The 13,479-nt window shown below is 46.5% G+C and overlaps 1 protein-coding gene across 1 annotated transcript in view; it reads left to right on the top strand.

The window, feature by feature from the left end:
• TDP1 (tyrosyl-DNA phosphodiesterase 1) overlaps nt 1-10,250 on the top strand; it is a 143,550-nt gene extending 133,300 nt beyond the window's left edge. Inside the window, exon 16 of the mRNA XM_073610531.1 lies at nt 9,723-10,250. Within this exon, the coding sequence (XP_073466632.1) occupies nt 9,723-9,796 (74 nt within the window). The 3' untranslated portion in view covers nt 9,797-10,250. The remainder of the gene's footprint in view (nt 1-9,722) is intronic.
• Nucleotides 10,251-13,479: the final 3,229 nt, after the last annotated feature.

The raw sequence follows: 13,479 nt of genomic DNA, 5'->3' as shown, positions 1-13,479 counted from the left end.
CGACTGGGCTGCAATCATCAGACTGCGTGCAAAGCGAAGGTCTGACCTGTTGGCTCCTGCTAATAATTCTGTCTGGCATGGCTTATAGGAAACCGCTTGTGGACTTCAGATGGAGCATGCTGGCCATGTGGCCAATACCACAGAGAGTTTGATGGGAAGGATGGTTCCTTGGCTTTGGGGAGAATTCTTGGCCTAAAAAGAAACCCGGTGAAATAAATAGTAGTGACCCCTTTCATTGTTAATCAGTGTAAAAGCGACCCTTTACTTTGGTGGTCAGTGTAGAAGTGATCACTTAACATTTGTAGTGAGAGGATAAATGGCCCATTACATTGGTGGTGCAGAAGTGATCTCTTACATTGGTGGTTAGTGAGGACATGGCCCTTTACATTGGTGGTTGTGTGGAAGTGCCCTCTTACATTGGCGGTCAGTGTAGAAGTGCCCTCTTACATTGGCGTTTGGTGTAAAAGTGCCCTCTTACATTGACGGTCGGTGTAGAAGTGCCCCCTTACATTGGCGGTCGGTGTAGAAGTGCCCCCTTACATTGGTGGATAGTGTAGAAGTGCCCCCTTACATTGGCCGTCGGTGTAGAAGTGCCCATTTACATTGGCGGACGGTGTAGACGTGACCTCTTACATTGGCGGACGGTGTAGACGTGACCTCTTACATTGGCGGTTGGTGTAGAAGTGCCCCCTTACATTGGCGGTTGGTGTAGAAGTGCCCTCTTACATTGGCGGTTGGTGTAGAAGTGCCCCCTTACATTGGTGGTTGGTGTAGAAGTGCCCCCTTACATTGGTGGTTGGTGTAGAAGTGCTCCCTTACATTGGTGATTAGTGATCAATATAGAAGTGCCCCCTTACATTGGCGGACAGGTAGACGTGACCTCTTACATTGGTGGTCGGTGTAGAAGTGCCCCCTTACATTGGAGGTCGGTGTAAAAGTGCCCCCTTACATTGGCGGTCGGTGTAAAAGTGCCCCCTTACATTGGCAGTCGGTGTAAAAGTGCCCCCTTACATTGGCGGTCGGTGTAAAAGTGCCCCCTTACATTGGCGGTCGGTGTAAAAGTGCCCCCTTACATTGGCGGTCGGTGTAAAAGAGCCCCCTTACATTGGCTGATGGTGTAGACGTGACCTCTTACATTGGTGGTTGGCGTAGAGGTGCTCCCTTACATTGGTGATTAGTGATCAATATAGAAGTGCCCCCTTACTTTGGGGGACGGTGTAGACGTGACCTCTTTATATTGGTTGGTGTAGAAGTGACCCCTTACATTGGTTGTGTAAAAGTGACCCCTGCCATTGGTGATCAATGTAGAAGTCGCCCTTTACATTGGTGTTTAGTGATTAATATAGAAGTGACCCCTTACATTGGTGATTAGTGATTAATATAGAAGTGACCCCTTACATTGGTGATTAGTGATTAATATAGAAGTGACCCCTTACATTGGTGATTAGTGATTAATATAGAAGTGACCCCTTACATTGGTGGTTGGTGTAGAAGTGCTCCCTTACATTGGTGATTAGTGGTCAGAGTAGAAATTACCCCCTTATATTGGTGGTTAGTGTAGAAGTGACCTTTTGCATTGCTGGTTGTGTGGAAGTTCCCCCCTACAATCAACAAACACAGGACATTTGCCAATCTTGATTAAAGCTTCAAAAAAAGCATCACAGAAGCATCGAAAAAGCATGTTGAAGTGGTAGGCGCTTTAATGTCTGTTAAAGTCGAAGTAACGAGCCCTTAGAGTGAATCAGAATGTGAATATATTATTGATTCCGTATATTAGCCGTCCAGTCTGAATTATTCTGCGTCTTCCTCTCTGGCCCGCGGCTATACTGTGTGAGATAAAGAAGGCTATATATTGTTCATAGGAGGCTGTACTCTTATGACAGCAGCAGAGAGAGAATGTCATCTTAGCCCGGCTATTCTTAATAATTCAGGTTTCTCTGTAGTATATAAGTACCTGAATAAAAGCAATTTTCTGTTATCTGAGGGGCCATAGAGCACTCACTGTCCTCACTGGAGTGTCTGGCTACATAGTGCAAAAGAGGGGCAATTGAGTGTTGGATTCCTGTTAGAGATGTAGGCTCTAATGAATAGAAGTAATGAAAGAACTTGTGTAGAGTGAAAGAAGAGAGCCGTAGATATCTGTCCAGATATCATTTTTTTTTTCACCACATCAAAAAGTGTCCTTAAAAGAATGACAGCCAATGCCTTTTGGGGGTTGCACAAAAACTTCTCATCAGGGCTTAGATATGTTATGCTGGAGGAGTCTGGGTGGGAATATTACGGAGCTTGCTGCAGTCACTGGTCTAGAAGTCCTACCAGTTCTTTCACTCTACACAAAGTGGCTTTCTTGAGGGCCCTATCAAGGCCCGTCCATCTGATCAGAGCCCTCCATGAGCTTGGAATCCAGGGCTCCACCATTCCAGTTTCTCAGTTAATTTTTTGGTTCTATGTAACCTGTAACCATAGGAGACTGACTGCACAAAAGGGGGTCCGACATTTCTCCCTTTTAACATTTTGTGTCAGAGGATATCCCTATGTTCATGCTAAGGCTGTTTAAATTCAGTTACTGTTGATTGACTCATTACATCTGTTGGATGTCTGTTCTAAGCCTTCATTACTCTTTCTGTAAATTATTATGTTACTCTTGATCTTCCTTCTGCTAGTTGGAGGTCATGTCTCTGCGTCCTTGATCTCAACTTCATACGAAAAATACTGCATTTCTGAATGTTGCTCACACCCTAAAAGTATTTAAAGGTTTTGCTTCTCTACATTGGCGGTCGGTGTAGAAGTGCCCCCCTACATTGGCGGTCGGTGTAGAAGTGCCCCCCTACATTGGCGGTTGGTGTAGAAATGCCCCCCTACATTGGGGGTCGGTGTGGAAGTGCCCCCTTACATTGGCGGTCGGTGTAGAAGTGCCTCCTTACATTGGCGGTCGGTGTAGAAGTGCCCCCCTACATTGGCGGTTGGTGTAGAAATGCCCCCCTACATTGGGGGTCGGTGTGGAAGTGCCCCCTTACATTGGCGGTCGGTGTAGAAGTGCCTCCTTACATTGGCGGTCGGTGTAGAAGTGCCCCCTTACATTGGCGGTCGGTGTGGAAGTGCCCCCTTACCTTACATTGGCGGTCGGTGTGGAAGTGCCCCCCCTACCTTACATTGGCGGTCGGTGTAGAAGTGCCCCCTTACCTTACATTGGCGGTCTGTGTAGAAGTGCCCCCTTACCTTACATTGGCGGTTGGTGTAGAAGTGCCCCCTTACATTGGCGGTCGGTGTGGAAGTGACCTCTTACATTGGTGGTCGGTGTAGAAGTGACCCTTTACATTGGTTGTGTGGAAGTGGCCCCTGCCATTGGTGACCAGTGATTAATATAAAAGTGCCCCCTTACATTGACGGTCAGTGTAAAAGTGCCCCCTTACATTGGCGGTCGGTGTAAAAGTGCTCCCTTACATTGGCGGACGATGTAGACATGACCTCTTACATTGGTGGTTGGTGTAGAAGTGCTCCCTTACATTGGCGATTAGTGATCAATATTGAAGTGCTCCCTTACATTTGGCGGACGGTGTAGACGTGACCTCTTACATTGGTGGTTGGTGTAGAAGTGCTCCCTTACATTGGCGATTAGTGATCAATATTGAAGTGCTCCCTTACATTTGGCGGACGGTGTAGACGTGACCTCTTACATTGGTGGTCGGTGTATAAGTGACCCCTTATATTGGTGGGTGGTGTAGAAGTGACCCTTTACATTGATTGTGTGGCCCCTGCCATTGGTGATTAGTGATTAAAATAGAAGTGACCCCTTACATTGGTGGTTGGTGTAGAAGTGCTCCCTTACATTGGTGATTAGTGGTCAGAGTAGAAATTACCCCCTTATATTGGTGGTTGGTGTAGAATGACCTTTTGCATTGTTGGTTTTGTGGAAGTTCCCCCTTACAGCGGTGGTCAGTGTAAAAGTGACCCCTTAGATTGTTGGTCAGTGTAGAAATGGCCCCTTACATTGGTGATTGGTGTAAAAGTGGCCCCTTATATTGGAGGTTAATGAGTGTAGAAGTGATCCCTTACTTTGGTGGACATTGTGGAAGTGACCGCTTACATTGGCAGTAATTGTAGAAGTGTCCCCATAAACTGGTAGTCTGTGTAGAAGGCTCCCTTACATTGGTGGTCAATAAAGTGCCCCTTTTTATTGGCAGTCAATAAAGAGCCCCCTTACACTGGTGGTCAGTGTAGAAGTAACCCATTATTTTGATGGTCAGTGTAGAAGTGACACCTTACGTTGGTGATCAGTGTAGAAGTGGCTCCTTACATTGGTGGTCGGTGGAGAAATTACCCCTTCCATTGGTGGCCAGTGAAGGCAGGAATCCAGTCTGCCATTGCTCTCTTCTCAAGGAACTCTTAACAACCTCTGAGTTTCCAGAGTACGGCCTATCCCTATCTAAGCTTTAACCTGCCCCCCCCCCCCCCCTTCTTCTAAACCCTATTCTATTTTCCCTGTGAAGGTAAGATGGGTATTCCAACCTATTCTGAGAGCGATCTGGTCCAGTCACATGATCGGCTCCCAGCGCCGGAAACCTCGGGGGGTTCCCATGCCATTCATCCACTTTCTAAGGCATAAACAGCCACGATAACCACAAACACCTATCAAAGAACATAATTACTCTGCAGTTTCCGTGGATACAGGTACGTGATGATAAATTGCTGACCTGAGCATGGAACTTGCATTGTATGAATACTGATGGATGTAAACATTTCTCTGTATAATGATAGTGAGCTGTATGATGTTAAGCAGAAGATTCCACGATGCTTTACCTGTAGGAGAAATCACAGAGAATGACACAAAGTAACACACTAAAAACAAGCAGACTCAGGATAATTGCTTCTTAGGCAGGGGTGGGCAATTAAGGCCCCATTCACACTCGTGCGACTTGTCATGTGACTTTGGAGGGGGGGGCTGGCATCTGGGGATTCCAGATTGCAATAAGCCCCTCAACTGCAGACCCTCCACAACCACCTCCCAGGGTTGTGGGGAAGGGGCCCTGGGGACAAGGTGCATTGGGGCCATGTTGAGGGCATGTGGCCTGGTAGCGGGAGCATGCGGCCTGCTTGCTCACCCCCCCCCCCCCTTTTCTGACCTGCCAGGCTGCATGCTCGGATAAGGATCTGGTATGGATTTCGGGGAGGGGGCCACGCCGGTTTAAAAAAAAAAAAAATTGGTGTGTGGTTCCCCTTAAAATCCATACCAGGGTCTTCGGGTTTTTTTCATTTTTTTTTTTCATTGTCGGCATTTTTACATTCAAACCTGCTAACAACTGATGAGTCCTCGGTTGTTAACGACTCAGCGGCCGGCTTCCTGGCCCGCTCCTTAACAACCAGCTATTCTTCGCAGAGAATTTGAATTAGCTGCTTAATTTTCGACCAATTTGAATTCCAGTCATTCTGAAAATTTGAAATTCGTTAGAAAATAAAGAAACCAAACAAAACTAAATATATTTTTTCATTCTGAGTCGCACTCATCCAAAGTCGCATCAAAGTCCCATCAAGCCTCACTTACAGGCTGAGAGAGGCATGCTGACAGTGGAGGTATCTAGGCCAGATAAAGACAGTTGGAGGGGGACACAGAGGACAGAGGAGTGCCTTGCCTTGCCTTCCTAGGCTATGGGGCTGTGTGTTTTTTTGATGCACACAGTGTAGGGAGACACAACTCTGGTCCCTGCATGAAATTATGGCCCCATAGGATGCTGCAAGAGAAAGAAGCCACCCTTCTGGGGCAGTGGTTATAGTACCAGCTCACACTGGATTGTCTCTCCATGACTAATTACAGAGATCCCGTGGTACAGAGCCACTCAGATTGACTCTGTACATTGTATTGTACTTTGTATATTAAACTGCCCTCGCCCATTGGAATGCACGGGCAGCGCTTCCGAAGCGCCGCAACGCTGGTGGTTTTAACCCTTTCATCGTCCGCTAGCAGGAGTTAAAAGCACCCCGCTAGCACCCGAAAAGTGCAGCTCAAACGAAGGTAAAGAGCTGCCAAAATGAGAGTCATAAGCCTTCTATTCATGGAGTCTGTCAGTTTCTTGGTCTGTTGATCAACTTTTTGTGCAGCAGCAACCACAGCCTCCCAGACACTGATCAGAGGGGTGTATTGTTTCCCTTCACCGTAAATCTCCCGTTTTAAGAAGGACCCACAAGTTCTCAATAGGGTTCAGGTCAGGCGAGGAAGGGGGCCATGTCATTATGTTTTCATCTTTAAGGTCTTTACTGGCTATCCACGCAGTGGAGTACTTTGATGCATGCCATGGAGCGTTGTCCTGCATAAATATCATGGTCTTCTTGAAAGATGTAGACTTTTTCCTGTACCACTGCTTGCCGCCCGCCCACCATCAAATGACGGCGGGACTGTGCGGCTCTCGTTCTGGGACGGCAGCTCTCGCGTGCCCACTCTCGCTTTTTAACCATGTGATCGGCTGTGTCCAATTACAGCGGTCACATGTAAACAAGGAAGTGCCGGTAATCGGCTCTCCTCGCCTCACACTGACAGAGTGTGTGGTGAGGAGAGCCGATCAGCGGCATCTCCACGCAGGAGGACATTTAGGAATGTAATCAGGGCACTGATCATCAGTGCCCTGATTACAATATTGCAATATAGTGTCACAAATCAGTGCCCACCATTGTCCACCAATGCCAGCTATTGGTGCCCACCAGTGGCAGCAATCAGTGCCCACACCTGCCAACAAGTGCCTCCAATCAGTGCCTTATTAGCGATGCCAGTGCCCATCACTGCTGTCAATCAGTGCCCATCAGTGTCGCCCATCAGTGCCCGTCAGTACTGCCTATCAGTGCCCACCAGTGCCACATATCAGTGCCACCTATCAGTGCCGATAAGTGCGGCATATTAGTGACTCCTCATCAGTGCCCATAAGTGCCGCCTCATCAGTGCCCATAAGTGCCGCCTCATCAGTGCCCATAAGTGCCACCTCATCAGTGCCCACCAGTTCAGGCTATCAGTGCCGCCTCATCAGCGCACATCAGTGAAGGCGCAAAAATTACTTAGTTACAAAATTTACTGACAAGAAAAAAGTAAAAAATGTTTTTTTTTTCAAAATTTTTGGTCTTTTTTTTTGTAAAAAATAAAAAACCCAGCAGTGATTAAATACCGCCAAAAGAAAACTCTATTTGTGTGAAGAAAATGATAAAGAAAAATTTGTTTGGGTACAGTGTAGCACGACCGAGCAATTGTCATTCAAAGTGCGACAGCGCTAAAAGCTCAAAAATGGCCTGGCCAGGAAGGGGGTGTAAGTGCCCGGTAGGCAAGTGGTTAAAGAAAGTGTCTTTTAAAAACTGGCAGTAGGTTCGGGAGTTAATTTTGAGTCCATCTTCAACCCGAAAAAGGTCCAACTAGCTCATCTTTAATAATACCAGCCCATACCAGTACCCCACCTCCACCTTGCTGTTGTCTGAGTCAAAGTCAAGCCCTGTGCTGGCGTTACTGATCCAGCCGCAGGCCCATCCATCTGGTCCATCAAGAGTCACTATCATCTCATCAGTCCATAAAACCTTTGAAAAGTCTATCTTCAGATATTTCATGGCCCAGTCTTGACATTTCAAGGTATGTGTCTTGTTCAGTGGTGGTCGGGTTTCAGCCTTCCTTACCTTGACCATGTCTCTGAGCACTGAACACCTTGTACCTCTGGCACTCCAGGTAGGTTTCAGTTCTGGAATATGACGGCACTGGAGGATGACGGGTTCCTGGTAGCTTCTCGTTTTGATTCTTCTCAAATCTTTGGCAGTTACGTCTTTTTTTTTTTTTTTTTTTTTCTCAACATGTTTCTTGCAGGTACGTTTTCATGCAGCAATGTGCATTTCCAACACGTTTTGGACTTTGGAGTGGCTAGAGATAGCAGTCATTGACCGAAGCATGTTAATACCCTGTGCCCACGCATTTTATATGTTCTATAGGGTTCTATAGGCCTCCCAATGCACTAAAATGCAGAAATGACAAAAGATCTTATTTTAGGAAAGTCAGAGAGTGATTGTGAAGCTTGCACATATAACAACCAATCGGGCTGTACGGACCTGCTCTTTAAAGCTGAATTACAGGCAGATATAAAAGACACAAACAAATGCAGCGCTGTAATAATCAGTACATTATTAAAGTGGTTGTAAAGGCTGAGAGAAACCTTCTATGTGCAACAACCCCCCTCCCCCCCATAACTAATACTTACCTGAAGCCAATCTCGATCCAACAATGTGCACAAGAGCAGGTCTCTTCCTCCTCAGTGGCTGAGACAGCAGCAGGAGCCCATAGCTCCTGCTACTGTCAGCTACAGCCAATAAGGAGAGAGCAGGGGTGGGGCAAAGCCGCGCTCCGTGTGTGAACGGACACACAGAGCGGTGGCTCGGCTCGGATGCCCCCATTGCAAGCTGCTTGCTGTGGGGGCCCTTTTACAGTAGGGAGGAGCCAGGAGCGCCAGCGGGGGGGACATAAGAAAAGGAGGATCTGGGCTGCTCTGTGCAAAACCCCTGCACAGAGCAGGTAAGCATGACATGCATTTTATAAAAAAAAATCTACCTTTTAATATAACTATTAAGTGGACCTTCAGTAATTTTACATCTTTCCATCTATTAAATCTTCTGCCCTTGTTGTTGTTTTAACTTTGGATAGTAAAACATTTTTTTTCTGCCAGTAAATACCTTATACAGCCCACTTCCTGTTTCTGGTCTGGTCATTAGTTTTGACCAGTGATGGCGAACCTTGGCACCCCAGATGTTTTGGAACATTGATTTCCCATGATGCTCAGGCACTCTGTAATGTGGTGAAGCATCATGGGAAATGTAGTTCCAAAACATCTGGGGGTGCCAAGGTTCGCCATCACTGGTCTAGGCTTAGGACATCATGCACAGCTCTCTCTCTCACTCTTATGAGAGTTTGCCAGGAAGGGAGGGGAGATGAGTCATAAGAGGGCCAATGAGAGCTGCAGAGCTGGGAGGTGTGCCTCTGTGTAAATCCAGGAAGTGAACAGGCAGCAGCTTCAGCTGCCCACAGTTAAAATGGCTGCAGCCAGACTCAGTGGAGGGAGATTTCTGCAGCATATTTGGCAAGTACAGAATCACAGTATATATAAAATAATATGCAAAGTGGTTGGAGAGAAGCTTCAGATAATTATGTGAGCAGACTGCAGTTCCTCCTTTTAAAAAAAAAAATATATTGCAATCTCCTGTACAGCAGAGCTCTGATCGGGAAAAGGAGGAGCCATCCCACACAAGGAGCCAATCAGTTGTGCTGCTTGGAGGAGAGAGCAGAGAGCTGAGCTCATCAGTCCACTGCTTCTCCTTCCACTGTCCAATCACAGGCTGGGGGGGGGGGGCAAGACCTGTAAGTGTTACTGAACTGCAGCAGAGAAAAATCAGGTCTCCCCCCTGCCAGACAGGGGCTTGTGCTATGTGTCAGAGCTGTGTAACTCTCAGGACTGGATGGACAGAAGTACAAATGCTTTGTAATTCAGATCCCGTATATGTATTTCATCTGTGTATTTAATATGTTGAGTTTGGGTGAAGTTTCTCTTTAAGCTGCTCATACAAATGTCTTGATTATTTTTTTGTTTTCACCCCCCCCCCCCTTTACCACTCACGGTTTCTCTTATCTCCATCTATGGGGTTTTTTTTTTTGTCACTCCGCTTGTCTGCCTCCATTGAGTGACTCTCCGGCTCTTGTGTGTTTTATGTTACAGAGAGACCCTGGGTCTGGAATATTCCCTATGTCAACGCGCCGGATTCACACGGAAATATCTGGTGTCCCTCGTAGGATTCTCGCACTGCGTGAAGCAACTCGCAGAATCTCCGATCCTCTTCCTAAGAAATATGTGAAGATTTTTTTTTTTTTTTTTTTTATAATTTCATAAACAAGCTGACTTGAATAAATTGAGGTATTTATATATTTCTGTGATCCTGGAGAATTTTTTTTTTTTTAATTTTTATCTTTTTTTTTTTTTTTGGGTGGGGTATTATTGTAGAGTGCCTTATGAATGGCAATTCACTTAAACTATGTCAAGCTAAGACTTTTTATTTTTCTAGTTTTGGATTGAGTTGGAAAGGGTTAGATTCTCTGTTTTTTATTATTTTCTGGGGCTCCTTTGGAGAAATTTTCACATGTTTTTTTTATACATGGTTACATTGATGCAGATTGGACCCATGTAACTATGTATATACCATGGAAAAGAAAAAAGTCCTGGACGGCCGCACACCACTAAAGGCATCTTTATTGCAAAAAATTAAAATCCAATGCAGTCACTTCATACAAAAGAAACAGGGGAAAACAGCTAACGCGTTTCACACCATGTGGTGGTGCTTAATCATGATTAAGCACCACCACATGGTGTGAAACGCGTTAGCTGTTTTCCCCTGTTTCTTTTGTACATGAAGTGACTGCATTGGATTTAAATTTTTTGCAATTAAGATGCCTTTAGTGGTGTGCGGCCGTCCAGGACTTTTTTCTTTTCCCTCTAACTTGTGCAGAGCCAGCACCTGCAAGTTCATACTAGGGCGGGCGTTTTTCAAAGGTCTGGAGCTTCTGGAGCGGTAATTTCCTCTCATATGTATATACCATAACTGTAGAAGCTGGAAATCGCTGTAGTAGACACCACTACTACACCGCTACTACAGTGATCTCCACTAGCTTCCAGGTCCTGCTTCATTATAACCATAGGAGGTCGGCTGCTGGGAACAGGTTGCCATTCAGAGAATGTTTTGTATTTTCTAATTTTCTCAGTGAATGCAAGGCATTACCTGATTGGACAAGGTGGAGAGGTTGTGCGATGACATTACGTTCTCCAGCTCCTCCAATCAGAGAACGCTTTGCATTCATTCAGAAAAATTCATCCATGGATAGCAGTAAACGCATAAAAAGTGTTCTAACCCTCGCCCACATCTAAAATTAGGGAAATACGTTTTGGTTGGACATACACTTTAAATTAGATTTTTTTTCTATATACATCGTAAACAATTGTCTTTTTTTATTTTTAAATAAAATCCTTGTTTTCACATTTTCCCTTCTTTATTACAGCGCTGCTAATCTCCTGCATCCTCTTTGCAGGCTCTTCCTGTCTTTATATACTCCAGTGATGGCTGCATTTTTCAGGGCGGGTTTTCTGATGGTGACAACCAAGGTCTATGCCTAGGTAATGTGTGCTGAAACAGCTCCTTGTGGTCTCCATCAGAAACAATCCACTGTGTGAGCAATGTGAAAAATATACACTCACCGGCCACTTTATTAGGTGCAACTCGCTAGTACTGGGTTGGACCCCCTTTTGCCTTCAAGGCATGGATACAACAAGGTGTTGGAAACTTTCCTCAGAGATTTTGCTCCATAGTGACCTGATAACATCACACAGTCGCTGCAGATTTGTTGGCTGCACATCCATGATGCCAATCTCCTGTTCCACCCAGGGCCGGTGCTACCACTAGGCAAACTAAGCAGCTGCCTAGGGTGCCACTGCTGCCTAGGGTGCCCGGCCACTGGTGTTCCTACTCTCTTCTCTCTGCAGCAAGCAACTAAGTCTCGGCATCAGCAGGCAGCCGCTGCTCCGTTCTCACATAGTGTCAGAGGTGCAGCAGAGGACTGTGTCGTGGCCCGACTCCCGAATTAATGGAAGCAAGCAAACGTTCATTGATGGGCACTGGTAAGGCTGCAATTGATTAGCGCTGTTGAGGCTGCATTTGATAGGCGCTGGTGAGGCTGCATTTGATGGGCGCTGGTGAGGCTGCAATTGATTGGCGCTGGTGAGGCTGCATTTGATGGGCTGCATTTGATGGGCGCTGGTGAGGCTGCATTTGATGGGCGCTGGTGAGGCTGCAATTGATTGGCTCTGGTGAGGCTGCATTTGATGGGCGCTGGTGAGGCTGCAATTGATTGGCTCTGGTGAGACTGCATTTGATGGGCGCTGGTGAGGCTGCATTTGATAGGTGCTGGTGAGGCTGCAATTGATTGGCGCTGGTGAGGCTGCAATTGATGGGCGCTGGTGAGGCTGCATTTGATGGGCTGCATTTGATGGGCGCTGGTGAGGCTGCAATTGATGGGCGCTGGTGAGGCTGCATTTGATGGGCGCTGGTGAGGCTGCATTTGATGGGCGCTGGTGAGGCTGAATTTGATGGGTGCTGGTGAGGCTGCAATTGATTGGCGCTGGTGAGGCTGCAATTGATGGGCGCTGGTGAGGCTGCAATTGATGGGCGCTGGTGAGGCTGCATTTGATTGGGCGCTGGTGAGGCTGCATTTGATGAGTGCTGGTGAGGCTGCATTTTATGGGCGCTGTTGAGGCTGCAATTGATGGGCACTTCATTAAAAAGGTGGGGTATACATGGGCAGGGCAAAGGGGGTGGAGTCAGGGGTGGAGCCAAGGGGAGCGGCACAAAATGAGGCTTCGCCTAGGGTGTGAAAATCCTTGCACCAGCCCTGGTTCCACCACATCCCAGAGGTGCTCTGTTGGATGAGATGTGGTGAGTGTGGAGGCCATTGGAGTACAGGGACCTCATTGTCCAGTGGTGAGATGATTGGAGCTTTGTGACATGGTGCATTATCCTGCTGGAAGGAGCCATCAGAAGATGGGGACACTGTAGTCATAAAGGGATGGACATGGTCAGCAACAATACTCAGGTAGGTCGTGGGGTTTCTACGATGCTCAATTGGTACTAAGGGGCCCAAAGTGTGCCAAGAAAATATCCCCCCCACATGGATGTGTTGTGTGTTCTGAGATGGTATTCTGCATACCTTGGTTGTAACGAGTGGTTATTTGAGTTACTGTTGCCTTTCTATAATCTCAAACCAATCTGCCCATTTTTCTCTGACATCAACGAGGCATTTTCCGCCACACAACTGCCGCTCACTGGATATTTTCATTTTTTACCATTCTCTGTAAACCCGAGAGATGGTTGTGTGTGAAAATCCCAGTGGATCAGCAGTTTTTTAAATACTCGGACCAGCCCGTCTGGTACCAAAAACTGCGGTATGCCATGGTCAAAGTCGCTTAAATCCCCTTTCTTCCCCATTCTGATGCTCAGTTTGAACCTCAGCAAGTCGTCTTCACCGCGTCTTGATGCCTAAATGCATTGAGTTGCTGCCATGTGATTGGCTGATTAGCAAATTGTGTTACCGAACAATTGAACCTAATAAAGTGGCCGGTGAGTGTATACACCATCGATTACTTTATTCAGCCTTTCGCCATTTTTTATTTAGCGCAACACTATTTATGTAATATGGTTTCTATGACAAATGTCTCATAGTGTGTTTGCAGCTGTTCACTTTCATTTTTGGCACACAAGCGCGTTTTTTTTTTTTTCTCTTCACATGTAAGTCTCCTTCAGAAGCTGTGTGACAGAGTGACAACTTAGGAGGACAGTTGAGGGACGGTGACAGCCGTTGTCATGATATAACAGGAAGTGCTTGAATGAGGACCTTCATGGCAGGATCAGGGATGCCTGCAATGGCTTCATTGT

This window comes from Aquarana catesbeiana, linkage group LG13 (genome assembly GCF_042186555.1).
Source record: "Aquarana catesbeiana isolate 2022-GZ linkage group LG13, ASM4218655v1, whole genome shotgun sequence".
In the NCBI taxonomy this organism is placed as follows: domain Eukaryota; kingdom Metazoa; phylum Chordata; class Amphibia; order Anura; family Ranidae; genus Aquarana; species Aquarana catesbeiana.
Note: the sequence above shows the minus strand (reverse complement) of the source record. Positions and strands in the feature narration are given on the sequence as shown.